The sequence below is a fragment of the Myotis brandtii genome, unplaced genomic scaffold (genome assembly GCF_000412655.1).
Source record: "Myotis brandtii unplaced genomic scaffold, ASM41265v1 scaffold441, whole genome shotgun sequence".
Lineage (NCBI taxonomy): Eukaryota > Metazoa > Chordata > Mammalia > Chiroptera > Vespertilionidae > Myotis > Myotis brandtii.
This window is the reverse complement of record NW_005366873.1, coordinates 3,117,667-3,137,657: the sequence shown is the minus strand read 5'-3', so window position 1 is coordinate 3,137,657 and position 19,991 is coordinate 3,117,667. Positions and strand designations below refer to the sequence as shown.

At 45.4% G+C, this 19,991-nt stretch overlaps 1 protein-coding gene across 1 annotated transcript; it reads left to right on the top strand.

Annotated features, from left to right (window-relative positions):
• Positions 1 to 1,708: 1,708 nt before the first annotated feature.
• TECTB (tectorin beta) lies at positions 1,709 to 19,537 on the top strand. The gene is made up of 11 exons (XM_005874533.2): positions 1,709 to 1,843; positions 2,003 to 2,165; positions 2,971 to 3,161; positions 3,916 to 4,058; positions 4,164 to 4,236; positions 8,742 to 8,845; positions 8,994 to 9,077; positions 13,132 to 13,294; positions 15,342 to 15,414; positions 16,452 to 16,484; positions 17,700 to 19,537. Exons 2-11 carry the CDS (start codon positions 2,090 to 2,092, stop codon positions 17,747 to 17,749), a joined length of 990 nt encoding a protein of 329 aa, XP_005874595.1. The 5' UTR covers positions 1,709 to 1,843; positions 2,003 to 2,089; the 3' UTR covers positions 17,750 to 19,537.
• Positions 19,538 to 19,991: the final 454 nt, after the last annotated feature.

Here is a 19,991-nt window from a genome sequence, read left to right as displayed (position 1 = left end):
CATGTTGCCAGAAATTATTAGTTGTCTTCATGTAAACTATTTATTTATCTAGTACTTTACAGTTTACAGGAGCCTCTCATTATTGCTCTCTCACCCTGTCAGGTGAGCCCCGGGTTACAGCCTCCACTTACAGAGAAGGAAACTGAGTCACAGAAATTTTTACTAGCTTGTCATGTGGCCATTTCCTCAATCTTTACACACCATCATGGTAAGACATACCATCAATTTAACCATAGGTTTTGAGGAAATATGAAAACTCTATCTCATTTGTATGCATATTACTTATAAGACACATCCCAATATTTCTGAGACATTAAATTATGTTGGCTTGGAGGGAAGGATGTGTATCTTAAAATAAAGGAAAGATAAGTAGCAAAACAATGACTTAGCCCAGTCTTCTAACTAAATCATGGTGTACAGATAATTTTCATTCTCAGCTACAGTATAAAGGTCTGCAAAGCAGGGTATTTTTCTATACTTTTTAAAAAAAGCTTTTTAATTGGTTTTTTTTATTGAGAGGAAGAGAGAAAAAGAAACATCGATGTGAGAGTAATATATACATTGGCCGCCTCCTGCACCAGGACAGAGCCTGCAAATGGGGCACATGCCGAGTCAGGGAATCGAACCAGCAACCTTTTGGTGCATGGGATGATGCCCAACCAACTGAGCTATATCGGCCAGGGCTCTTCACTTTTTACATCTTTCTCTCAAAAGGCTTAATGTAGTGGCTTCTGTAAAATGTGCTCTCAGTTGATTGATAAAACGGGCTGTTTCCTCTAAAAATAAAACCCTGATTTTTCATTTTTAAATTTCTGGGTGCTAAAGTTCTCCAGGTGACATATTTGGAAATCTCCCAGAAGCAGCATTTTATCTGTTGTTTTTCGGTGGGACCTTGTTTGGTGACTAAGGATTGATCATAAGATTGCCTTTCGAAGTTCCTTCTGTGTCATTGCTCTGGGAATCTAACATAACTTGAGAAGTCTAGAGATCTACAACCAAAAGTTACATTTCAGGATGAAGATCTAGGGCAGCGGTTCTCAACCTGTGGGTCGCGACACCTTTGGCAGTCGAAAGACCCTTTCACAGGGGTCGCCTAAGACCATCCTGCATATCAGATATTTACATTACGATTCATAACAGTAGCAACATTACAGTTATGAAGTAGCAATGAAAATAATTTTATGGTTGGGTCACAACATGAGGAAATGTATTTAAAGGGCCAGAAGGTTGAGAACCACTGATCTAGGGGAACTTCAGGATGAAACTGTACAAGGTCAGAGCTTATTAAAAGACATTATAGAAAAAAAAACTGTACCATTTGCATTTGCACAAACAGCCTGCTTTTTGTTTGTCAGGTTTAACACTGCTTGAACTTGAGTCCTTTCAAGTTCAAAGTTTAGAGAGTTTACCTATAAAAAAAGAAAGAAAGCAAGATGTAAAGAATGAAAATTGTCACCTAAAACTGTGTAGAAATTAGGTTGCCTCCAATGTTATTTTTTTGTACAAGGGGGAAAAATTTGTTTATTACAATCATGGTGGAAGTGGTTAAAAAAAAAAAAGTTTTTCAACCCTCTGAAGTAAAAGAAATTAGACTCAAGTGGCCGTAACTGAGCTTCCCATCGGATTATTGTGCAAGGTCCCCTTTATTCCCCCCGCAGTGGATAATGCGTGTTCATTGTGGTTTATCTGGAGCCGGTTTCTTTTACACCCTCAGCCTGTATAAAGTCGAGCTAGGACCGGGGCCGGAGAATTGGGCGGCATCTGGGAGGCAGCATCCACAGTCCGGAGAGAATGAAACAGTCGGGAACATGAGCAACTCCATGTGTTATTGACGCTCCCTGTGGTATGAGCCCCACTTTTTGCCTCTCAGTGCAGACCAGGAACCATTAGAAAGAGGAGGCGGACGGCATTCCGGATCTCCCTTGGAAATCCCCGCGAAGACTGTGTGCGCTGCTTTGTTCTCACCCTTCCTTTTAATTTCTCGCTCCTGTTTCTGACCTAGAATGATCGAGGCTCGGGCCCTGGCAGGACCGTGAACAACTGGCCAGCTTGGTTTGGCCACCTGGCCAAGACCAGGTTCTGAGAAGCAATGATGATGAGGGCCTTCGTCCTGTTGGCCGTCTTTGTGGAAGCCTCTGCGAAGTCCTGCACTCCGAATAAAGCAGGTACGCCCTGGCGCTAGGCCTCTTCCTGGAGATGCCCTGAAACCTCCCTTTGCAAAGCTCAGAGCTCTGCATATAGCCAAGTAGAAGCACTTAAGCCCCACCCCCCACCCCCACAAGTGCCAATCAGAATTTTCCCATAAGAAGTAAAAAAAATGTACTAGATAAAATTAGACTTTCTAAAAATCAGAGAATAGATGGATAGATAGAGATAAAATCTCCACTTTTTAAAATATTTTCCACTTGCTTTGAATTTCTATCCTGTGCCTTGGATTATCGTTTCATATGAATGGACATTTTTTTAAATGAATGGACATTTTTTATTTTAAGTTATGTGCTTATTTTCATGGGATTTAAAATATATATACAGGGTGTCCCAAAAAATGTATACGCACTTGTTTTCTGATAGGTCAATTGAAGATTCTTTCTTTTCAGATTTAACCCATTGGAATTAATAATTCAAAGTGTGTGTACATTTTGGGGGGACACCATAGATATATATATCCAATCAATCCAATCTTATTTCACAGATACATTCCTTGAAATAAATTAAAGTTTAAAAGTGGGGGAATTTTGAACACATATTAAGTATCATGCAGATATCACACAGATGTAGCAAAAACTATAAAACTGGAACTTGAATAACTGAGGTTTGGGACAACTTTTGTCACAGCCCATGAAGAATAACAGGGGAAATGTTTTTAACCATTGTTTTTGCATGTTCGGGTATCGCTAGTACCCACTGATACTTATGTAGATCACTATGATCACCATATCTGATTTCCAACCATATGTATCCTCTTTCTAGATGTCATTCTTGTGTTCTGTTACCCAAAAACCATCATCACCAAAATCCCTGAGTGTCCCTATGGATGGGAAGTACATCAGCTGGCCCTGGGCGGGCTGTGTTACAATGGGGTCCATGAAGGAGGATACTACCAATTTGTAATCCCAGATTTGTCACCTAAAAACAAGTCCTATTGTGGAACTCAGTCCGAGGTAAGTTCAGGCCACACAATGAGTCACTAAGATGAGAGCTGTGCCCAAGAATAAGATGTCTGCTGTCCATTTTTAGAAAGATTTAGAATTCACCCATTTCCTTTTAAGAGTTCATCTCATTTCCTGGGATGTCAATGTCATTTAAATTCTTCTCTTCTGCCTAGTTTAGGTGACACTTTGGATTTGAATTTTATTCTCTTAATTGGTTGCCAGAGCCAGCTAGGCCACCTTCTGTGAATAGAACAACATACATTTCCCACCTCTACTTTGCTTTGAGTTCTGAGCCTGTGCTCAAAAGCTGCCACTCTTCCTCTGCCCCAGGCTTTGAACTGGTGGTAAAGGGCATTGTAAAGGAGTAACCAAACTACAACACAATTTATAATGAGCTCTTGTGAACTACCCAGGAAAGGTCATCAGAATTTAAAGGAACCATAGACAACCTCTTGCATATCCTTTATGACAGAGGAGAAATCTGCGACCTCCCAATAAAGTCACTAGTTGGGGTGGATACAACATTCAGCATACAGCATTCCACGTAAATTATTTTAAACAATCGTAGTTGAACAGGCTCAAGAACTCTTTATAAATATGATCAACCCACCCAGACAAAAAGAATGGGTGCTGCTCTCAATGGCAGATATTCATGTCTGCCCATGGGGTATTTTTCTGAGCCAACTTCAATCACTTTTCTCAGAATCCTCCTTCTCCTCATGGGGGTACAGGTCCACCTTAACTGCCTTCTTCCTTCCTCCAGTACAAGCCCCCCATCTACCACTTCTACAGCCACATTGTTTCCAATGACAGCACGGTGATCGTGAAGAACCAGCCCGTGAACTACTCCTTCTCCTGCACCTACCACTCCACCTACTTGGTGAACCAGGCTGCCTTTGACCAGAGGTAAGTTTCTCAGAGAGTGGGGGGCTGGCTGCCTTGCGTGTGCTCTGCAGTCCTTGTCAATCAGGCATGTTTCAGTCCTTATGCAAAATTCTCTCCCCTTTTCAGAGTGGCCACTGTTCACGTGAAGAACGGGAGCATGGGCACATTTGAAAGCCAATTGTCTCTCAACTTCTACACTGTAAGTGGTCTCCAGGTTCCCATGACTGCCCTGTGGCCTCTCGAGGAGAGGATGGGATCCTTCCTTGGGATTCACTCTTCCCTAAGCTCTATGCAGAACTCCATTCTTACATTCAAGCTGAGATGTAAGCTTTGGTCTAGCTTTAAACCTCTTTAAAAACTACATGCAGCAGGAAGGCAGATTCCTAGACTGGATGGAAGAGCTGAGAGGTACTACAGAGAAAAGAGGTCAGTCAGCCTTCCCATTTCATAGATAAGAAAATTGAGGCAAAGGAAATCCTGTGAGTTGCCAAGGGTCAAGAGACAGCAAAACAGCCAATGTCTAACTCTTAATCAAGTTTAGTTCCACTGCAGCCCACTCTAGAGATTTATATTTAGGATCTAGCTTGTGTTAAAACCTTTGCACAGAGTAGTGAGCTTCTTGCCTGGGCCATGGCTAAGGAGAGAGGTGGGATTGGCCCCTGCTGCCTAGTTCTTAGGCCTCAAAGCCCTTCAGTCCATGGGCTTCCTCATGGACTAAGTTGGGCAGGCTGCCTATGTTGACATTGAAGCTAGAGGCACAGTTTGGTCTCTCTGGAATTAAGTGCTCCAGAGAAACTAAAAACACAATGGCCACTAGTCCAGCTGCACTTCTGTTACGAAGGGGTGCTTTGTTTTTTTAAACCTGCAGCTTTCAGGGAGGAGGCAGATCTACAGTGACACTAGCCCAGTGGGCTAGAGGAAGACACAAGCAGAAATAGAGATCTTTATAAAGAACTAGAAGATATCCTTAGAGGCCATCATGCTCAACCCATTCATTTCACAAAGAAAACAACTATATTACCTAGAACCCCCCTGACCTTGAACTCTTTGAACTTGCTTTATTGACTCCCTGGGAGCTATTAACCCTGCTGAACTCAGAAGGGGAGAGCTAGAAGAGACCCTAATATAACCTGGTCCATTTTATAGATGAGGATCTGAAGCCCAGAAGGAGGAAGTGACCTGCCCCAGATCCCAGAAGTAGTTCAGAGCAGTGCCCAGTCTGGGACCCAGATCTCCTAACCCTGCTCTTTGAGGCAGACTGACTACGAAGGGAATGAAGCTGAAGTTTTACCACCCCTCACTTGCAAAGACCCCTTTCAAGGCCTTGCGTCTAATTTTTGTATTGAAATTTTTGATCCTTTTAATTAAAGAGGGCGCTCCAAATTAAGTAAGCTTCAAGGTCCCAGAAAACCTAGCTCTGTCCCTGGCCACACAGACTAGTGGTTAAGTCCTGAATAAAAAGAACCCCATTAACCTCATATAACCCCCTGGACCTGTGATCAGGAAGGTAAATGCAGTGATGAGAGCCAGGGTGATGAAAGGATACCCAAACCACTGCAATAACTGATGAAGTTTGTTTAGAGAGAAAAATAAGCTTCACACATTGACAAGAGTCTCAGGGGGATGTTCTAATGACAGGCTGTCTTTGCCACCGCGTCCCTGTCCAGAAATACGTGATTGTTATTTTAACCAGATAAAATTATAGATATCAGCCTATGAAGATTTTACAACAGTGGGAAATGGAGAGGCACCAGGATTGTCGAAAATTATCACCCACCATCAGTCATGTTGGGCTAAGTTTCAGACATAAATATCGAAATTTAGAACTGGAAGCAGTCTATTCTTTTTTAAAAGAAGAAAAAAAAGTAAGAGGCATATCCTTAGCGTCACCCAGGCCATCCTCTGGGCTGATAGGCAGACTTCACAGGAAGCCTCCTTGAACTGTTCTAGAAATGAGGCTATGGTCTCCTCTGGGGCCCACCACAACCTTTACAGGACAAACAGGCTCTGCAAAGAGGGGGCTCTGTTGTTACAACAGATTTTTTTCATGCTGATTAATAGTCCCACTGTGGGCTGTTTCCTATGCCTGAACCACACAGTTGGTATTTTTCTTCTCCTCCCTTTTTCCACTTTGAGAGCATTCTTGTGTGTTTCTGAAGAAACAGCTGCTCCCTGAATATATTTCCATCAAATTACCAGTGACAGAGCGGTGCCCCAGATTGCACAATAGAATCAGTGCTCTGCTAATTGCTTAGGATCCTGAGAACTCCAAATGCTGGGCTCCAAAAACACCGGTTCTCCTCGCAATTCTTCCTCTCTTCTCTCCCTACCCCTCCCACCCACTTCTACCAATGGCACATGGTTGGTATTCTTGGCAAAAACTTGTTTTGACTCCCAATCCAAATTAAAGGAAGGTCGTCAGCTTACAGAAGTAGCCTAGCGCTGTGGTCAAGAAATAGGCTTTGGTGTCACACCATTGGTTTGAAAGCCTGGTTCTACCATTCCTAACTGTGTGATCTTGAGCAAGTTAGTTAACCTCTCTGGGCTTCTACCAATGTATTTGTCAAATAGGGATAATAATAGTATTTACCCCATGGGTTTGTTGTGAGGATTAAATTAAATACGTCATTATGAAGCACTTACCAGACTGCTCAGCACAAGGTAAGTGCCCATGAAAGTAACCATGCTTATGATTTTAGTCTTTGACTCCATTTAAAGTGGAAACTCTGAGAGCTTCTAGAACAAGCATTGTTACCTTTATAGGGTTGAACATCCATATCAGTGTGGGATTAGGGTGACGCATTCAATCGAAATAGTACTGACCACTCCTCTTAGATAGAGATGAATGAAAAAGCTTGGGATGAAACAAATACAAGCAAGAGGCCAAAATTACAGACTTCCAGAGTCAGAACAAACCTCAGAGGTGATCAACCTTGACTTTCCACGCAAAGTCCAAAACCCTTCTCAAGATTGCTGAGAGGTGTGCTCCCTATCTCTTCCAAGGAGAATGGCAAGTCGGGCCTTTCTGTTTCAGATCAGTGTGTGATCTGGCCCATTGGTCTTGGTTCTGTCTTCTGGAATCATGCCATGTAATGATGTTGCTGATAGTCCTTCAACTATCTCGAGCTTGTCTTTCGCAAACTAACCATCTTCCCACTGTTGGCCCATTCATCATCCTAGTCACTCTCTGGATGGGCCACTTGGTCAATGCCCCTGTCGAAAAGCAGAGCCCAGAACTGAAATGTTTCGTTCTTGAATTTATCAGACCAATGCAAGGCACAGCGAGTCAGAGGTGATCTTCTAGATTCTGGAAAATTCTAGGAACATGTTCTAGGACAATTTTAGCATGGGGTAGTTTTCCTTCTCTGCTATCTCACATTGAGCTTGTGAGCAAAAGCAACCCCCAGAATTTGCCCGCGTGAGCTGCTGTCAATCTAGATGTGCCCATCCTCACTAGTGGTGACTTAATCTTTTAGTCAGGTGAAGGGCCTGGGTGGCATGATTTTTCAAGCTGCTCTTCCGTCCTGTGCACTGAATGAGTAGTTTATGTGGTGTGTCTGTTTCCTGGGATGCCAAAACAAACTCTAAAGGTATTATAGGGGAAGCTATCTGGAAATAGGTCCCTAATTTTCATGTTATAAAGAAAGCAGGGGGGTACTGTGCTGAACAGTGAAGAAACTGACCATTAAAAGTGTTTTGCTTCAGAAATGGAATCAACAGTGTAGATCTGAAACAAAATCAGGCAGGTTCCTCTGGGAGTAGAGGCATTATTCCACTATTTTAATATTCTGCTGGCAGAACCCTAGGAGATGGAGCCGGGAGGAGCAGCTCTGAGTTGGTTGGGGACTACTGTGTGGTCCCCAGGTAAGTTCCCACGTTTGGAAATAGTCTCTTGAAATATGACAAATCTCAGAAAATAACAAAAAACATTAAACACCACTGTTAATCTGTCACTTCAATGCACTTATTAAGCTAGTAAATCACCTGTGATTAAGAACTTTCTTGTTTAATTATTGCAACCATTTCAATGGTGGAAGGGACTGACATATGGGAAGAAAACATCTGATTTCTAGGTGACTTGAGTCTAGGAGCCCTGGCAAGACTTGCAATCAGTAAAATAATGTAAGAATTGCTAGAAGATGATTCTGAGGCCTCTCAGCAAATCCCCTGAACTTGAACCATGGCGGGGGTTAAAGTCCATTTTAACTAGATATCCTTGCTGCCACTGTTTACCTATTGCAGTTCTGCAAAGCTCCAAGTCCACTCACCTCAATATTTTAACTAGTATCCTGGTTTAAGCTTTATGCTTCTATTAAACAAAGTCACCATCATAAAAAGATTTCTGCAAGGTAGGAGAAGGCAAAGGTTATTCCTATTTTGAAGATGGAAAGATTGAGGCCCAGGTTAGTGGTGGGAGCCAGGATTAGCCCAGGATTCTTGTCTTGTTCCTCTTTGGCATAGGTGAGACATGCAGTGAGTGTCTCACTGTGACCAGCAAATCCAGACATGTGATGTCCTCATCCCTTCTAAGGGGCACCGGCTTCCTAGGAGGTAGAGCTTTTCTGGTTCTGGGAGTTTCTCACTGTGGTCTCATGTGCCTGTGCCCTTTGGGTTGATCCCCACCCTCACCCCATCCCAATTCATCTGCTCCTGCCCAACCCAGTCTGAGAGGTCATAATGCCCAGTGTCAATTTCCTTCCAAAGAATGCCAAGTTCTCCATTAAGAAAGAAGCCCCTTTTGTCCTGGAGACATCCGAAATCGGTTCAGACCTGTTTGCAGGAGTAGAAGCCAAAGGGCTGAGCATTAGGTAAGTACATTTCCTCCATTTTATATGTTTAAAGACAAAGAAGAGGGAAGAAGAAGAAAAAAGACTAGCCGAGAGACTTTTCAATCACCAGATGTTTCGAGGCATACACCTCTCTGGCTCAAAGCGATGCGTTTTGTTTCATTTTCAGGTTTAAAGTGGTTTTGAACAGTTGCTGGGCCACACCCTCGGCTGATTTCATGTATCCCTTGCAGTGGCAGCTGATCAACAAGGGGTAGGTACTGCTCTCTGGTGCCCAGGGCGCAGAGGTGGGGCCAGGCAGATCCAGGGCTTGGGATAGCTTGGGCGGAAGAGATAGAGCCTCTTAAGTTCATTAGGGACATCCTCCTTGCTTCCAGGCTGAGTACTGATACTAGCAAACATGTATATTGTGCTTTCTGATACGAGGCACTGTTTTGATTGCTTTAACATATATTAACTCATTTGCCTTACAACAGCTAGGTGTTGTTCCTACCATCCCCATTTCCCAGATGAGGAAACTGAGGCACAAAAGGGGTTAAGTAATGTCGAATAGTTTGCATGTGGGGAGGGGGCATGTGTTCAAATCCAATCAGTGTGACACCAGAACCCTGATGAGGACTAAATTAGATAATCCATGAGGAAAGCTTAGATGGAGTACCTACTCAGTATCCAGCTGATTTAAATAGTATCATCGTTTTTATTATTAATTCAGTAGATAACGAAGAGCTCAACAGTTTTGAGTAGAGGACTGAAGTATTGGCATTGCACAACAGAAAGGCAAGTCTGGAAGTCCTACCTAGGATGGTTGAGAAACAATACCGGGCAGGTGGAAAGGCCAGGTTAGTTAGGTGCAGTGGTGCCTATTGAACCAAAGGTGACAATACCTGACCCGAGGTGCAGCCATGTGAATGGATGATCATCCAAGGGAGGGAGGAATGATAAAAACTTAGCATCCAATTGGATATGCTGTGCAGAGAAGGGAGGAATATGTGACAAAGATGGCTTTGTATTGTTGAGTCTGTGCTTGTGAAGAAGAAGAATTATTTGTTGGTGGATGCTGGGGATGGGGCTTTCTGGATAAGGAACTTTGGATTCTCCTTGAGCACAGGGATGACAGGTCAAGCTTGAGATGACAATTGCTCAGAAACACTTAGAATTGTAACTTTGGAAAACAGAGGCGAAGTGGAGCTCGACTGGAGATGCAAGTGTTATCTCCAGTAAACACAGAAGAGCCCTCCCCAGACCAAAGCAGGCCAGTGCGACCTGGTTATTTCCAGAACCCAGCAGGGCACGAGTAAACACTGGGGTCAGGGGCAAAAATGATTAGGCAATAAAGGCCGAGCTACTTTGGACCTTTAACTCTTTATTTTTATTTAACAAGCACCTATAAAGCACTTACAACATACCTGGCATTGCTCCAGCCCGGTGCTTTGCAAATATTGATTTATTTACATTTCTTTAAACCCCTATTAAGTAAGTAGTATAATAACCTTTACTTTATGGATGAGAAAACTGAGGCACAGACTGAGGGTCAGAAACTTGCCCAAAGTCCAGAACTAGTAAGAGGACAGTCAATCCACGCTCAGGCGTGATCTCCCCAGGGGGTATGAATAGGACAGGCCTGTAGACCCCCATTGGAGCAACCCAGCAAAGCTTCCTGCAGAGATGGGAGCTTAGTGTGGGTGCTTATTTCACATCTGTCAGTGAGTGATTCACTTAGGTTCTGTTGATAATGGCACAATCTCAGAGAGATTCTGAAACAAATCATTGACCAACTGGACCTGAAATTACCACCCGGCATGGGGAACCTCTCAGACAATGGCCACACAGGGGCATTGCTACATCACAGGATTGCCTACCTGCAGAGAGTTCTGGGGCCGTTGCTCACCTGACAGATGTGCAATGTGAAAGGAAAAGGAATGCTTGGGTGTTGGAGTAGTCTATACAGGCGTCCCTCACACTCGAGTGTGCACGGGAATTCCAGGGGGAGAGGGTATGACGGTCACGCATGCAGGCACGCTGTAAACTTACCACAAAAGAGGGTCCCTGGGTGGACCCGGGGAATCTGCATTTAAGCACAGCCATAGGGAGGAAGCCCTGATCTATTTCCATACCCTGCTTAGTGGAAGTGGCCCTTGAGGTTGGGGATACATACGATATACATGAAGACCAGTGCCAATGGGGAGAACAAGGAAGTCCACAACCGCCCAGATCCTTTGGGGTCACACTAGGCCCTTTTGAAGGAAAACCCACTTTTCTTTTCTTTTCTTTTTTAAAATATTTTTTTTGTGATTTCAGAAAGGAAGGGAGAGGGAGCAAGAGGTAGAAACATCAACGATGAGAGAGAATCATTGATCGGCTGCCTCCTGCATGTCCCCCCACTGGAGATTGAGCCCGAAACCCAGACATGTGCCCTTGACCGGAATTGAACCCAGGACCCTAAAGTCCGCAGGTTGATGCTCTATCCAGCTAGGATGGAAAACCCACTTTTCAAGAGTGCCTGGCAAGATTAGAGTAGATGAATCGTCAGGAAGTTTGATCCTATGTAGGGAAAGAGACTCCCGTGGTGATTGTGTGGAAACCTACCTATGGGCATTCCACCACCCAGAGAGATCTGTCCCAGAGGGGCAGGTGCCACAGCCATTGCCAAGAGGCAGCAGTGCCAGGGCCTCTGGTCCTGCCCATGACTTGCCGCCTCCCCACCCCCCTGACACTCTTACATTGTTTTCCACTGGCTGATACCATGCCTTGGGCACTTCGGCTTCAGGGAACTATTTTAAGAACTCACGTCTTGAGTTTGTACAAGAATCTCAGGTTTGTTGATCAAATGATCCTCTAAGAGTCTTGTTTCACAGCTCGGAAAATGTCCCCGGCTCTTTCGCTGCTCCGAGGCCACCACCACCAGAGGCCGGCCTCTGACCCCTAGTCCCGATATAAGGCACAGCGTTCAAGCCTGGCTCCACTCACTAATTCTCAGAGTTAACATTCCTTCAGTCCTGTCGCTGACTCGGCCCCTGATGTCTGGTTCTGGTGGGAGGGGTGGGAAGGTACATCATGAAGCTCCTCCGAGTAGCTGGGCTGCTCTCTGGGGCATGTGGAGTTGGACTGAGTCAGAGACACGCTCTGGGGGTGGCGGGGGGCGCATTAGCGTTGGCCAGTGGTCTGAAGCTTTTGAACCCACAGCCCTTTTCCACAGAGGACAGATTCCGGTGCTCCTGTCACCTGCAGACAATGAACCCCCACACTCGTGTGGGCCCCGCTGTACATTCCCAGGAATGACTAACTGCTCCCGACACCTGGTTGAGTGTCTGGAACTTGAATAGGGAATCAGGATGTGTTTGGTAAATGAAAAGTGTTTTGCTTAAACCAGGGTTTCTTGGCCTTGACACCATGACCTGTTGGGCTGGGCCATCCTTCGTTGTGTGTGTTGGGGGGGAGGTAGGGGAAATGGGGGAGGGGCGTCTGAGCATTGCACAATGTTGGACAGCATCCCCGGCCTCTGCCCACCAGATGCCAGTAACACCTTCCCCGAGTCCTGACGACCACATTGCCAAACGGCCCCCGGGTGAGAACAAGTGGCTTCAACAAGTGCCCATCTGTGTCATTATTTTTCTCTTTGACGGCAACTGTTACATTTGGGACTTACACATAAACAGTACAAAGAAGAAAACAAAGGCTGTCCATAATGCCACCACTCCATAACAGCCAGGGTGAACATTTAGATGGCATCCTTCCAGTCTTTTTTTTTCTGTTCTTATATTAAAAGTATGACCACATTTTTACAAAGGTAATTATATAATGAAACAGAGAGGGAATTTAAATAGCATAAGGTAAATTCCGATTCCCAGCGGCAAAGCCTCATCATGCACTCAGAGAGACATAAGTTGAGTGTGACTTGGATGCAGGTGGCGATGGCAGCACCATGGGAAATGCTGTCCTGGCACCGCTGTCTCTCTCTTTACACATGCAGGGAGTCTGTACACGGGGGGGGGGGGGGGAGCTGGGGACAGATGTGCGGTGCCCTGCCAGGTGGGGGACTTCTCATAAGTATCACCCCACACCGGATGTAGCCTGGTTGTAGAGTGGGGAAGACCACACCCATCTCAGAGCTCCTGACCTTGACCCCAGAGTCCTGGGGAGGAGTGAGATGCTGCAGTCACAGGGCTCTGGAAGGATAACGCGCTGTGGAGGAGCCCCGAGGGTGGTGCTGCTCTGCATGAACCTGCCCGAGAGGCTCTTGCTCTGTCACAGGGTAACATCTTCTCTCTTCCCTCCCCCTCTCTCCGCCCCACCCCCATGTGCTTCAGCTGCCCCACGGATGAAACCGTCCTGGTGCATGAGAACGGGAAAGATCACAGGGCAACCTTCCAATTCAATGCCTTCCGGTTCCAGAACATCCCCAAGCTCTCCAAGGTTTGGTTACACTGTGAGACATTCATTTGCGACAGCGAGAAGCTCTCCTGCCCAGTGGTGAGCCACCTCTCCCCACAGCGAGAACGTTGGGGGGAGGGGAGGGGGCTGGCATTGGAGAGGCTGTATTTTTAGCCGGGAAACTGTAACCAGACCAGGGCAGCTGAGTGCTGAGGACATTCTGGAGGAAAGGACACTGGGTGTGGGGCAGACATGCTGGGCCCTGTCCACCCTGCCACCAGGCTGCACAGTCTGGCACATGTCGCTTAACCTCGGAGCCTGGTTTTCTCTTCTCTAAAGATGGAGTGGTGACCAGTCACGGGCACCCTTTCCTTTTCAGAGAGCCAAGGGGAGGTAAGATAAAAGTGATGCCAGACGTGGAAATGCTTTGAAAAAGTTAAAAGCACAAGGGAGATGTAAAATCTCAGTGGTAGCAATAGGTTCTGGATGGAAGTCAAAAGGCGGGTATTTTTAGCTCTTGACTGAATAGTTTCCCCCTCCTCAGCCCCTCCCCCCACCGAGAAGTTTCAACAGCATCAATCAACAGGTGTAGCAGATTTGGAGACAGTTTCATTGCGACTGGACGTGACCCTGCTCTTCTGGGCAGTGGTTCTAGCAGCGGTTCTCAACCTGTGGGTCGAGACCCCCTTGGCGGTCGAACGACCCTTTCACAGGGGTCGCCTAAAACCATCCTGCATATCAGATATTTACATTACAATTCATAACAGTAGCAACATTACAGTTATGAAGTAGCAACGAAAATAATTTTATGGTTGGGTCAGAACATGAGGAACTGTATTTAAAGGGCCAGAAGGTTGAGAACCACTGTATCTAAAGTGTGGACCAGGGCAGCTTTAGTATCACCTGGGAACCTGTTAGGTATGCAAATCCTCAGTCCCGCCCCCAGACCACCTGATGCAGAAATTCTGGGTGCCCCCCGCCCCTTATCTGTGCTTTCCCAAGCCCTTCTGGTGCTTCTGGGTCACCCTGAAGCGAGAACCTCTGTGTAGAGACCTAAAGGGTTACATACCAAATGTTTACCTCTCAGATCTGTCGGGGCTAAAAAGCTTGGTGAGGAGGACACGGCATTTCTGAAGGGGGCGCTGCCCATTGGCCTATCATAACCAACAGACATATGATCATCCTCTCTGATTCATTTGGCCAGAAAATGGTCACGTATGAGCACAAATAGAGAAAGAGAAGGGAGCAAGACACCTGTAACAGTTGATAAAGGGATAATTAATGGCACGACATTTAAAAAAATGAACCAGAACACACTTTGAAAGTGTCCACCTCTCCACTCTGCTGAGAGTGACTGTAGGAAAAGCTTTCTTTCTTTCTTTCTTTCTTTCTTTCTTTCTTTCTTGATTTTTTAAATATATTTTTACTGATTTCAGAGAAGAGAGAGGGGGGAGAGAGAGATAGAAACATCAATGATGTGAGAGACTCATTGATCTGGTGCCTCCTGCACACCCCTTACTGGGGATTGAACCTGCAACTCGGGCATGTGCCCTTGACCAGAATTGAACCTGGGACCCTTCTGTCCACAGGGCGACGCTCTATCCACTGAGCCAAACAGGCCAGGGTGGAAAAGCCTTGTTTCTTACCCTCTCCCCCAAATTGCCCATCCCTCCCACGCCAGCTCGAAGAATCAGTACAGTAAAGCGTTCCTCCCTTCCTCCCGTGAAAGAAGGGCTGAAGATGTCTTTCTGAGTTGTTTTTAAAGAGAAGGTAATTAGTATCTGTTAGCTGGGGAATTTGGACTCCATCAAGTTTGTGGCTGTTCTTTTAACCCAGGGGTGGGCAAACTTTTTGACTCGAGGGCCACAATGGGTTCTTAAACTGGACCGGAGGGCCGGAACAAAAGCATGGATGGAGTGTTTGTGTGAACTAATATAAATTCAAAGTAAACATCATTACATAAAAGGGTACGGTCTTTTTTTTTTTAGTTTTATTCATTTCAAACGGGCCGGATTCGGCCCGCAGGCCGTAGTTTGCCCACGGCTGTTTTAACCTCTTGCCTTTCTCTCCTGTGTTTCATTTCTCACCCCTCCCCGCACCCACCGCCTTCCACCGCCTCTCACCTGCGCTCCTCCTGGGTCCTCAGACTTGCGACAAGCGGAAGCGCCTCCTCCGGGACCAGACAGGGGGCGTCCTGGTCGTGGAGCTCTCCCTCCTCAGTAAGCGTCTCTGTGGCCCACGTGGCTGCTCGCTCTGGGCTGCGTCCACAGGCACAGGTGGTTGGAGCGTTTTAACTGAATTGCCAAACCAGTTGTGCCTGTAGACACAACCTGCACCTGCAACTCGAGGCTTCTTAATTGGGGGATGGATAGCTCATGCCAAACCAAGGAGTTAAGATTAGCCAGCTACCCTGTGGCCTGAATTCCAATGCCCCCGAGGAATTAGGATATGCTGAGCTTGCAGACAGCGCATGCCTGCCGTCAACATTAATAATAGAAAATGAAATGTGCTGGGAACATCCAGTGCAAGTCAACAAACTTTTATTGGGCAACCAGAAGTCTGGGTGGCCTGAGCGCTGGGGTTTCAGAAACAGAGGAGCCCTGCATGGGCTTTGTCCTGAAGAACTTAGCATCTTGAGGGGAGAGAGACTTTAAATGCTAAGGAAAGGGAGATATGATCAATGGCATTGGGGGAGGGGGCCATAGAGTATATGACAAGGGATTCAACCTAGTCCAGGGCTTAGGGAAGACCTCTGAAGGTTACCGGACTATGACTGGGGTTGGGAAGGAGGGGCAGTAATCCAGGCTGCCACTAGATTTTTTTATGGCCTGCAAGCCAAGAATCTTTTTATGTGGTTGAAAAAAAATCAGAAGACTCATATTTCATGACACATTAGAATTATAGGGAGCTCAAATTTCAGTGTCTATAAAGGTTTTTTGGGCCCAGCCATACTTGTCCAGCTGCTTTCATGCTTCATCCGCAGCGGCAAGCGGTCAAAATAGAGACCACCTGGCCCACAAAGCAGAGATGTTTACTATCTGGCCCTTTCCAGCAAGTTGACCAACCCCTGCCTTAGAGAGCGGAGGAGAAAACGGTGTGAGAGGGAGCCGTTGGGGAACAGGCAATAGCGCTAGAAACTTTGTCCTAAAGGCCCCAGGGAGCCTGGTGGTTTAATGAGGGGAGGAGACAAGTTTATGGTTTAGAAACAAAGCTCTGATCTTAAACCTTCAGCATTCTCTCTCTTTACTCACTACAGGCAGGGGATTCTCGAGTCTCTATAGCTTCTCAGGTAAGGAGAAGAGGCGCCTCTGGGAAATGTCATGGGCAAAGCTTTTAACAGGCAGATATGTGTGTTAAAGCAAGCTTACCTTTGGCCCCAGCAAAGCCTATAAGAGTTTTAAAAAAATTACTCTTTAAAGTAGCAGTCGCCAACCTTTCAGACCTCACGAACCACCAGTGGTCCGAGGGCCACCAGTTGGTGACCGCTGTTTAAAGCGCACCCGAGTTGGGCAGAGTGGATGGAGGTAGAGCAGGGAGAGAGGGGCCGGGGTAAATTGGATGGAGCAGAACCAAGTCCCACTCCCCAAGTCTCAGCAAAGACATCACCAGATGGCTTTGCTTGTTTCCTGCCTGTAGAGAATAGATCAGTGATTTTCAATGACCTGTTCATTTAACAAATATTTGACTTCCTGCTATGACTCTGCCCCTCACTCACCTTGGGCAATGACCTCACCCTTCTATTCCCCCCGTTTCCTCTATGAAATTGGGCTAGTAATGGCCCTATCACACATGGCCGTTGTTTGGATTAAATGTTACAGATAAGGGCACCAAACAATGCCCAGCACACAGCAAACATCAGTAATGATTAGCCATAATGACTATAACACCGAATCAGGCGCTATCCTAGACCATATAGTTACTGTAGTGAGGCTGGCAAGGCCCCTGCCCTGCCTAATACCTGCTAAGTGTTGGGGTGAGGGAAGAGGGGGAAGGATTTAGCAGCCCGGGAAGCCTCTCAGAGGAGGAGACATTTCAGCCCAGGCCCACGATCTCACCCGAATGATGAGAAGGAGGCAACTATGCAAGGAGCTGGGGTAAGACGGTTCTATTTATTCACAAACTCACAGATGTAGAGTTTGCTCTTGCAGTGACAGGAAATCATGTAAACGGATTTTTTAAGACTCTAATCCCAGACGCAAAAGAAGTTGTACAGCTAAAGCCCTACAATGAAATACACCATCGCTGTCTTATCCAAGGTCAGATCCCCATCTGCCAGAGGTGCATATCCCAAGTGTAGCTGTTGGATTCTTTGTACTGATGAAAGTGAGCAACACCCCCCACCCCCAACCTCCGCAAAGGATGGACAGGGCAGACTTTGTATAAAATGTGTAGAATTTATGAAAAGCGACTTGACAACCCCCAGGTGGACGCCTTTGTTAAGGCTCCTGCTGAGTAGTCCTGGGTCCTAGCTGTTTCTGAGTGTGCTGCCTCCTTTGTTTCACAGATGTTCTCTACCACCTCGTCGTGATGCTGGGGATCTGTGCCGTGTTATAGGAGCCAGGCAGGCAGCTGCAGCTTCTCCGTCCAAGGTCATCTCCGTGGATGACACACTCAACATTTTCTGTGCTGCCAAAAAGCACACACAGAAGACCGCGTTGTTGGGGAACAGGCAATAGCGCTTTGCCAAGTGCGTGTTCCAACGATTTGTGTGAATTTCAGTGATTGTTTTCCTTTGGTGCCCCTCTTCCTCTTGTTACTTCCTGTCGCTCTGAGTTCCTGGAGTCCCCCTCCTGCAACTGGCAGGGGAGCCTTCTCTCCCTAAACTCAAGGCAGGGCTGTGGGGGACTCCTGTGAAAGCGCTCCTGATTGTAAAAGACCAGCACACCCAGCCAAGTGCAGCTGAGCATGTTCAGGGGAATACAGGGCATAACCACAAAGTCAGTGCTCAGCACAGAAGGCACAGGAAGAGCCAACTTTGACGAAGAGGCCTTTGCCATTGATGCTGCCGATTCTAATCTGGGGATCAGAGCTGAGCCTCAGGGGTTCCAATCTTTCAAACCAAGGTGTGGGGTTCAGAGTGGAATAGAATAGTTTTTGCTCAAATCTGCACAATATAAAGAGGAGTGATTCTTGAGCTCCCCCAGTGCTAACCCAATTAATCTTGTTATAGGGTTTCTTAAATATTTGTAAACATTACATAGGTATAAACTCCTCATTTTTATTGCTGATATATATTTATAACATCAAAAGAAACTTACAAATTAAAAATAGGAATACGGCTACAAAGAGAATAAAGCTCACATGAACATTAATTTCACATAATGTGGCATTGACTACATGGAGCTGCTGCTTACGGCATGACTACAGAGTGGCAGCCACGACAGGTTCTCTGGAGCTCTTCAACCCCGTCCTACCGTAGCCCTTGTGATGCTCACTGCTCTCTTTTTTTCTATTTGCTCTACTAAGAAATCCTCATTTGTACAGATTGGTCTGACCTCATTTAGCCTCTACTTCAACATTCACACACCTGTTTTGTCTCAATAACTTATGATCAGTAGAATGGAACCAACAAAAAAATTCAGAAACACAAATGCAAATTTGGCCAATGAATTTTCATGGTGCCACACCCTGATAACATTATCTCCCACCCCCCAGTGACCCAGAATATAGCAATATTAGTCATTTCCATTGTCAACAAAACAAAAATTGAATAAAGCAATCCCGGTAGAGAATTGGCAGATCCCCACGAATGCACTTGTAGACCCCAGTTTGAAGCTGGAAGCTGGAGTGAGACGGAAAGGTCAGAGGTCTAAGTTCTTTTCTTAGTCTTGTACAGACTTAATTAGTGGGCTTTTATATATTTGAGAAGTTTTGAGATCTGTAGTTTGATGGTTCTTTTACAGTTGTGTTAATGAACTCAGAAATGAAGCTAGTTCTCCAATCTCTGGAGACAGAGTACATGTTTGCTTAGCAACAAGCTAGATTAAAATGGCTCATTGTAGTCCAGCCTGTACATTAAGAATTTTTGTAGTCAGGAAGGACAGGAGACATATTTTATTGGTTCTAGTGAAAACTCTCAAATAGCATATTCAGAATCATAATCAAAATCCTTGGTTGTCAGAGTAAAATAATGTTGTATTAGTTTTGCTTTATTTTATCCTAAAATTTAATGATCTTGTTCTCTACCTGGTGCTATGGAATAAATAAAATGCCTTAAAACAAACAACCTACGACTAAGCTCACAGTGTTAATATATCATGTTGGTAGGTAATTCCAACATTCCCCACAGTTTCTACAACTAGAGCTCCTTAGACTCACATATATCCTCACAGACCTCCCATCATTCTATCCTACGTTTACATTTCAAAAATTTCTAGTATTGGGTTTCTAATGCAAGGAGGTAAAGCCATTTCATATGATTAACATTTTAGGGGAAATTCTTTTTGGTTACCCCATCTCTAAAGCCCTAATGTTTGTCATCAGCGACTGGGTGTGTTTTGTCTACACGTTAACTAACAGCCCCATGATGGCTGGTTACCCTTCACATCTCATAGCTTCTCTAGTAAGGTGTTAAGAGAGAGCACTCTCCAACAGTCTCTCTTGCAAGTTCCCATTAGTGCTAAACATTAAAGAGACATTTAGAGAGGAGGAAAGAGCATGTTCTCCCTTAGATTTTAGAAAATTGCTCTTATCAAAATTCCTGGTTATTATCCCTAAAGACTCTCTCTCTCAAAACTTGAATATATATTATAGTATTCATGTGTATATATATTTAGACATATATATTATATATGTA